Genomic DNA, 8,074 nt, shown 5'->3' on the forward strand with positions numbered 1-8,074 from the left:
GAAAGAAAGAAAGAAAGAGAAAGAAAGAAAGAAAGAAAGAAAGAAAGAAAGAAAGAAAGAAAGAAAGAAAGAAAGAAAGAAAGAAAGAAAGAAAGAAAGAAAGAAAGAAAGAAAGAAAGAAAGAAAATTGAAACTTGTCCAAATAAAGATTAAAAAAATAAACCCAAAAGGGAGCCCGGGAGCCGAGGCGGGGAGGATGCTGGCAGCGCAGCCGGGCGCTCGGCAGCTCCGCGGCCGGCGGAACGCAGCGGGCTCCCCGCGGAACCTGCGCGGCAGCGGAGCCGGACAGGGCTCCCCGAGCCTGGGGATGTTTTAGCTGTCCTCCCCGAAACCCGACACCCCCAGCCCCGAAGAGCTTCCCTGACCTTGGTCTGTCAATCACGGCAGCGAGCAGCCTGCTAGAGCCAGGCGGGCACTGCGCCAGCCCGAGGGAGAATGGGGAAGGGGGCGGGGGGGAGGAAAAAAAAAAAATTAAACCCTAAACCAGCTGGGAACAGTTATCTCGCAAGCCCTGGCTCATCCTTGTAACACATCTCGCCTGCCCACCTCAATACGGAGCAACACATCTGCCGGCCGGCAGCAGCGCTCAGCATCTCTGGAAAGTCTTAGAGTGATGTTTCTATCTTTAGTTCAAAACGTCCTTTTAGTCTTAGATGTCTCTGTTTTGGAATTAAAGACAATCAGCTTTATACACTCTCCTGGAGGGGAGGAGGGAAGGGAATATTGAGAGGAGTCTATTAAACGGCTGGCAGCGGTAGTCTGTAAGCTCTGGGTCAGTAAATGGGGGGAGAGGGGGGGCTGTTGCCAATTGTGTTTCCTGTCTGAGTGTCTCGTTCAATTCTGGGAGCAGCCGTAGCCGGTCGTCACCTCTGTCCCGGCGGGGGGTGCGGACCTCGCTCTGGCTGTTAGCAACAGCTCTTACCAAACTGCGAAATCAAACAAAATAATATGATTTTCACTGAAGGGAATGGTCCTGCTCTACATGAAATCACATAGTGAACCGCCGTCCGGCAGCCAAATTTAGCGGGGCAAACCTTGGGCCCTTCCCCGTCATACGCCCCATCATCCGCGGGGTGCGGGGCTGCCCTCGGGGGTCTCCCATGGCCGCAAAGGCTCCGCCGCTTCTGCTCCCAGAGCATCCCAGAGTCCCCGAACCCCTGCTCGGGCCCTGCGTGCGCGGTCCCTGTCCCAGTCCCGGCGCAGTCCGAGTCCGGTCCTGTCTCTCTGCCACCCCGACCCCATCCTCTCCAAGGTTTCGAGGCGAGACTCGGGGTGAGGGCCTTTACACCTGGCTTTTGGGGAGACAATTTGCAGCATCTTCGCTGCGGAGAGCGCCGAGGGCGAGTGCCGGGCGGCCCGCCCGGTTCCCGGAGCGGGAGGTGCTCAGCGCTCGGCCCCTCCGAGCCGGGCAGCAGCTGCCGCTCCGGCCTCCTCCGAGCCCGGGGACTCCCGGGCCGGCTGGAGCTGCCACAGCTCCGGGAGCGGCGCTGGACCCCGGCCCTTGCCAGGGGTGCGTGGGGACAAGTGGCGCAAAGGACGGGCAGAGGAGCCGCCAGCCAAGCAGCATGGCCGGAGCGGGAGGAGAAGAGGGGCTTGGGCAGGATGCACGCTCTGTCCCCCGCTGCTGACAGCAACAACTCCGCGCTCCGGGGCAAGCGGGGAGCGGCCCCGAGCTGACCCGCAGAGCCCCCGCTGCCGGGGGAGCACCCTGCGGGTAGGCCGGTCCCGGGAGGAAAAGGAGGGAAAAGAGGAGTTTTCCCTTGGCATCAAGTAGCTCCTCTTCGCGGTGCCCCCGTCTCGTGTCAGCCCTCCTCCGATCGGTGATGAAGGGAGAGAGATAAAAGTGGATACCCGCGGATGGCAATAGGCGAGAGAGCCGAGGGGAGGGGAGGGGTCCCCCCTCGCTGCTGGGCTCTGCCGGGGGTGCCGGCAGCGGGCACAGGCGGGTGATGCCCACCCCGGTACCCTCCGGGCAGAGCCTGCCCAGCCGCAGGCCGGGCGAGCACCGGTGCGGGTGGGTTTTGGCCCCTCGGTGTGCCAAAGCCCCCTCAAGCCGCCTGTGCGGACACAGGAGCCGGCCCGACCCCGGCCGAGGGACCCCCGGCCCCGAGCCCGCTCCTCGCAGCGCCCGTGGGCCGAGCCCGGCCGGTCCCGGTCCCACCGACCCGGGCTGTGCCCGGTGCGACTCGGTTGCGTTTTTCTTTTCTTTTAAAAGGAATAAATTAAAGCCAGGAGCGGTGGCGGGCCAGCAGAGCCCCGGCCGCCCGGGCCGTGCCGCGGGGCTGCCCCGCCGCTGACACCGTTCTGTGGTGGGAATCTGGAGGGCTTTTCTAAGGCCTGTTTTTCCTACTTTTTTTTCGTTGTTGTTGTTGTTCAATTAGCCCTAGTGATTTATTCAATGCATGCATGAGGGGACATTAATATGCGGTGGCAGTTCCCACAAACAATATTCCTCTCAGGCTTTCTGCAGCCATAGCATTTACTGGCAAGGGGGGAGGCTATACAGGGAAAGCCAGGCTCTCCCAGCCTTTTCCTCTGCAAACTCCTGTCCCCCCTTGGCAGGGCAGCAGGCTACGAGCTTGTTCTCCGGGCCTGACTCATGTAGCCGGGGGGCTGGGACGGGCCCCGGCCCCTTCCAAGCTCCCCGATCTCGGTGGCTGGCCCAGCTGGCTCTGACAAGGCAGGGATGCGGATGGGATTTAAGAGGGGGGGTTTGTTTTAAGTCGCTGGATTTGGTTTTAAATTATTTCTTTTCCACATTCTTTCCTTAACCTGTTTGCTCTTCAAAGGCGCTTTATGCCATCCCCGCAAAGAACAGCTCGCTGCTGCTGGGACGAGGGGCAGGGCAGAGAGAACCTCTTTTTTCTGGTTGTAGGATAGCACGGATTTTGTTTTTAAGAAGGACTTAAAGTTCAACACCGCTTTCATACACTGAGAGCAGCAGCGTTCAGACACGCTGCGACTCGGAGAGTCCCTTTCCCACACCTAGGCAAGGACTGGGGGCGATTTTTAACCTCCTCCTCCTCCTTCAGTTTAGGGAGCTGTGTGGTTATTGCAGCGAGAGCAGCTGAGGCACGGCGGTGGAGTTGCGAGGTGCTGAGCGCTGGGGGGTGGCGCGGAGAGACCTGTCCCCTTCTCACATGCATCTAAGGAGCCTTCGGGGGGAGGAAAAATAAAAAACCAACAACCCCAAAACGGAATAAATACAGCGTGCAGATGGAGAGAAGGGAAGTGAATGGGCAACCCGGCTCCCAAGGGAACTGGGGAAAGGACGGACTTGTCCAAGTCCTTTCCTTTTCTAATGAAAAAAAAAAAAAAAAGGGGGGGGGGGGGGGGGAAGAAAGAAAAAGGAAAAGAAAACCTTAGGAAAGACAGTGCCTGCTGTCAGGGCTCCCCATGTCCCACCCGGCCGGGCCGGGCAGTCCCGCTCCCGGCGGGAGCTCCGGGCCGACCCCCCGGCACAGCCGGGCCCGGCGCTCCGCTCGCCCCGAGGGGCTGGGGTGATGCTCCCCCTGCCCAGGGCGAGCTCCGACCCGAGCAGGGCAGGGGCAAAGGGGGAAGGCTGAGCGCTCCTGCCCTGCGAGCAGCAGCGCTCCCGAGGGGGCAAAGCAGCCCCGCTCCCCGCCCCGGGCCGCAGCCCCCCACAAACCCGGCAGGGACGGGGCCACAACTTTTCCTTTCTTTTTTTTTTTTTTGGAACACGAGACGTCAGAGAAGCAGGTCCCTCCAAGAAATACCATTTCAATGATTTTAATAAGCAAAATAGGAAACAATTTTAATAACCAAAAACAGAAACCAGTCTGAATAAAACTACAATAGACCAGGTTTTTTAATATTTTTCATATCATAAGCAGGATTTGAAATTGATCCCTTCAGAACTTTACATGAAATAAAAACAATTTTTTTCCGCTGCTGCAATGTTTTGATTTCAACACAGTTGAATCAGTAAAAACCAAAGATCGTTTTCTGATGCATGACTAATATCCACAATATTTAAAACTGCAAGCACCATGCTGTTCATTACAATCTTGTTATTACTGTTAATTTATAAACTAATACAAACTTAAAATGCATCCGGCCAGCAGTGCCAGCTATCCTAAAAGGAAACTAAAAAATAAGTTTTCATTTTGGTATTTTTGTCAGTGCAACGTAAATCCTTTTACTGACCTGCAGGAGGAAAAAAAAAAGTAATAAAAACACCCATAAGACTCCAAACTACTACTACTATACAACTGCAAATAAATTTTGGCTAAAACTTTCACTCGCTGCATAGGGAAGCAGAGAAGCAGATTACAAATCATTGCAAAAGAATACACTTAAAAGTTGCAGTATGTCTTCTTAAAAAAAAGTTTTAGATTTAAATGCTTTCCCAGCCCACTCATCAGCTGCTGCCATTGAGAAACCCAACTTCAGTGGCGACACGGAGCCCTCGCTGCTATCACAACTTGACTCGTAACGAGGAGGGTTTGGGGTTGTTTTCTCTCTTTATTCACCGAAAATCTAGGGGCAGTTGTTTTATTTTTTTTAATGGAACTGGTATCTCGTCCGTCCTTCTCTTCCTGAGTGTACAATCAGAAGGGAAATTATCTGGCCAAGCGTAACCGCTCAGGCTGGGAATTGTCCTGGAGGAAAGAGCTTCGCTGCCACTTTAAGGCATGGAGTAGGTTCTAGTGACCGAAGAGGGTTTTTCCCTGGTAAGTTTAGGTTTGTCAATGCCATTCAGGCGTTTTTGCTTCTGCCCCAACAAACAAAAACCAAAATGAAAACTAACAAAAAAAAATACAACTTAAAAGTGCACCAGATATACAAAGTTGGTTTTTTTTCTAATGCAAAATGCCCATAACTTTTTTCTTTAAGTATCTCTTTAACACCAAACAAACCGTATAACCAGCCTGCTGAAATGTTATTTTGTTTTTTGTGTATTTTTCTCCTGTACGGTTTGAAGTAGCAGATATTTACAAGCTAACAACCATAAAAGAAAACAAGAGCAAAACCAACGAACAAAACTGCACAAGCAGTAAAAAGTTCGATAACTTGTGATGCTTTTCTTATTGATGAAACAAAACAACAGAAATCTATGATCGATGATCAACATGCTATAGTTAAACAAGAAAATGGTACAAAATAGAAATTATTACCATACATGTCCAGCATGCAGGATTAATATTTTTAATGCAGATTTTCGTATTTTTCTATATAATCAAGCAGGCAATAAAACTGATGAGTTTTTTTTTTCTTTCTTTCATTCTTTCTTTTCTTAGATTGAATGTCCCATCTGAGTCCTGTAACTTATTTCTCAAAGCAGGCAATATATGAAGAGTTTGCATATATTGTCCTTTTTATTTATTCTCTTTTTCCAAGCAGGTAAATTGTGCATGAGATGGTGCTGTATATGTCCTCTCTCTTTCCAAGCAGACAGTATGTTATAGATGGCTTGTTCATTGTCCTTTTTTATTATTATTCTTTTAAAGTCCATCTCACTCTGCAAGCAAGTGATCTATAAAACGCTTCACTTGTCCTTTTCTCCTTTGCCTCTGTCTCTCTCTCTCTAACTTGCACACGAAAGTCAAAAAGTTGCACTTTACCTCTCCCATCCCCACCCCCAGCCTACTTTTCCCACAGCTACTCTAGAAGACTGGATGCTGCAAAAGAAAAAAAAAAATCAAGTCTCTATTTTTCTCTCCTCCTTTCTCTCTAGTCAAGCAGACGGATGGATGGAGATGTCAGAGGAGGATGGGAGCAGGGGGGGAAGGTGACAGGGGTCAGGTTTGGGGGGGGTGGGGGTTTTTGTTTGTTTTTTAATTATTTTTGTTAAGCACTCACATGAAGAACTCAGGGGAAGACGGGTTGTCACTGGTGGAGCCGGCCTCTCTGAAGCCGTTGCTGGCAAGTTTCTCACACTTGAGCTTGTAGGCGTCTCTCTCTCTGGCGAGCCGGGTCACTTCTTGCTTGAGCTGTTCCACCTGCTGAATGAGCTGCGTCTTTTCGTTCTCCAGGTGGTGTTTCTGCTGGACACGTTTGTACCTGCAGGACTGGGCATAGCCCCTGTTCTTCAAGGTCCTCCTCTTCTGCTTGAGGCGGATCACCTCGTCTTTGGTGAAGCCTCGGAGGTGCCTGTTGAGCTCCCTCACGGACATGGAGACCAGCTGGTCATCTGAGAACCGGTCCTCCACGCTGCTGGAGGGGGGATGCTGCTGGTGCGAGTTCTGGAGCTGCTGGGAGGAGCTGGAGGAGGTGGAGGGAGTGGGAGAGGCCTGGTGGTGATGATGGTGGTGATGGTGAGGGTGCCCGCTGCCGGCCAGGTCTTCGTGAGTGACTGCGGGATACTGGTGGTGGTGTTGGTGATGGTGATGATGGTGGTGGTGGTGGGCCCGGAAGCCCTCGAAGCCCTGCAGCTGCTGGGACACCTGGTGGGACCCAATGAGGGCTTCGACAGCGTCCTCTGGGGTGAGGTTCAGCGCCTCGGGGTTCATCTGCTGGTAGCTGTTGGCCATCCAGTACAGGTCCTCCAAGTGGGTCTTCTGCTCGGTGGGGCTGAAGCTGGGCGAGGAGGGCACGGAGCTGCAGGGGGTGCTGATGGGGGTGGAGGAGACGGAGCCGGCCGGCTGCAGGCGGGTGCAGTGCCTGCCCGAGCGGTCGCTCCTGCCCAGGGGCTCCTTCTTCACGTCGAACTTCATCAAGTCGAAGTCGTTCACGTACTCCATGGCCAGCGGGCTAGTGGGCAGCTCGGCTCCGATGCTGAGCTCTCCGGCCATCGCTGTCTTGCGGGCACCTCTCCCGGCGGAGGGGGCTGGAGGCTTCACCCCAGCGCGCAGTCTGGCAGAGGGGCTGGCCGCGCTCTCCTATTCCAAACCAACTTTGGCTTTCAGCTCTCGCTTCCTTTCCTCTGCTCCCCCTCCTCCGCCGCCTCCTTCTCCCGGGGCTTCTGGGGCTTCTTCAGTCCGGAGCAACAAAGCCAAGGACGAGCCGGCCCCCGGGGCCGCCTGGCTGGCTCCTGGCTGGCGGTGTCAGCGATCGCCCCGCACCGCGGGCTGCGGCAGCTCCCGGCTCCGAGGCGCCCGGCCGCAAGGAGAAAGGAGCGGTAGCAGGAAGGGCAAAAGCAAAACAAAACAAAGATGCTGCCTTCGGCTCTGTGCAGGAAGAAGGTCGGTGCGAACGCCCAGCCCGTGCCCCCGGCCGGGTTTTGTAAGTCCGGAGCCCCCTCCCCGCGGCAGCCGAGCCCGGAGCCTGCCGCAACTTTCCAGCCCGAGCGAGCGCCGGGGCAGCGCACGGGCTACCGGCGGCGGCGGGGCTCTGCACGGGAGTTTCGGTGGCTCTGGCAGCGCAGGCGAAGGGGAGGGAAAAAAGGGGAGGAAGGAGGGGAAGGAGGAGGAAAAAAAAAAAAAAAAAAAAAGGAGGAGAAGGGGGAGACGAGCACAGCGCCCAGGTCTCTGCTGTAGCTGCCGCCGCCAGCGCTCGTTGTGCAGCTGTGATCACAGTGCAGCCCCCCTTGGCTTCTTATACGGCCGTGCCCGCCGAGAGCGCGGCGGGGGCCGGGGCCGGCGGCGGCCGCGCCAATGGCAGCGCGGCGGCGGGGCCGGGCGGGGCCGGGCCGCGCCGTGACAGCTCCGCAGCGCCAGCTGAGCGCCCGCCGCTCCCAGCCCGCACCTCCGGGCTCTCCCCGGCTCCCCCTCCAGCACCCGCGCCTTCCCACTTATTTATTTATTTAGCCGTTTATTTATTTATTTATTTATTTCTCTCTGCTCCCTTCCTCCCATCCTTTTCGGCCTCTGCAGCCCACAAAGGAGGGGGACTCGGGGACATCCTGCCCGTCCCTTTGTTCTAAATATAACAAAGTGCCCCTTTTTTGCCCGCTGCCGTCCCGTAGTGGATCTCAAGGCAAGGAGCTTCCCCCCATGCCACGCACACGCATCCACCCTGCCAACTTTATGTAAGCGGCCCCGGTGCGAACGCAGTGAGGGAAAAGCGGCCGCGATCGCGCAGCGGGTCCGGCCGAGAGCGAGTGCGGGGCTGCGGGAGGCGCCGAGGGGGATGAGCGGGGAGCCGGCAGCGAGGGAAGCTCCGGCTGCACAGG

The 8,074-nt window shown here is 55.4% G+C and overlaps 1 protein-coding gene across 1 annotated transcript; it reads right to left on the reverse strand.

Moving 5' to 3' along the window:
* Nucleotides 1–3,734: 3,734 nt before the first annotated feature.
* On the reverse strand, nucleotides 3,735–7,408 carry MAFB (MAF bZIP transcription factor B). The gene has a single exon (XM_036395776.2). It carries the CDS (start codon nucleotides 6,753–6,755, stop codon nucleotides 5,820–5,822), a length of 936 nt encoding a protein of 311 aa, XP_036251669.1. The 5' UTR covers nucleotides 6,756–7,408; the 3' UTR covers nucleotides 3,735–5,819.
* Between the last annotated feature and the right edge of the window lie 666 nt (nucleotides 7,409–8,074).

The sequence above is a fragment of the Molothrus ater genome, chromosome 17 (assembly GCF_012460135.2).
Source record: "Molothrus ater isolate BHLD 08-10-18 breed brown headed cowbird chromosome 17, BPBGC_Mater_1.1, whole genome shotgun sequence".
Classification (NCBI taxonomy): Eukaryota; Metazoa; Chordata; class Aves; order Passeriformes; family Icteridae; genus Molothrus; species Molothrus ater.

What these genes read in the sequence shown, in the direction of transcription:
- MAFB (XM_036395776.2), bottom strand. Translation starts at nt 6,755, where the DNA reads ATGGCCGGAGAGCTCAGCATCGGAGCCGAGCTGCCCACTAGCCCGCTG.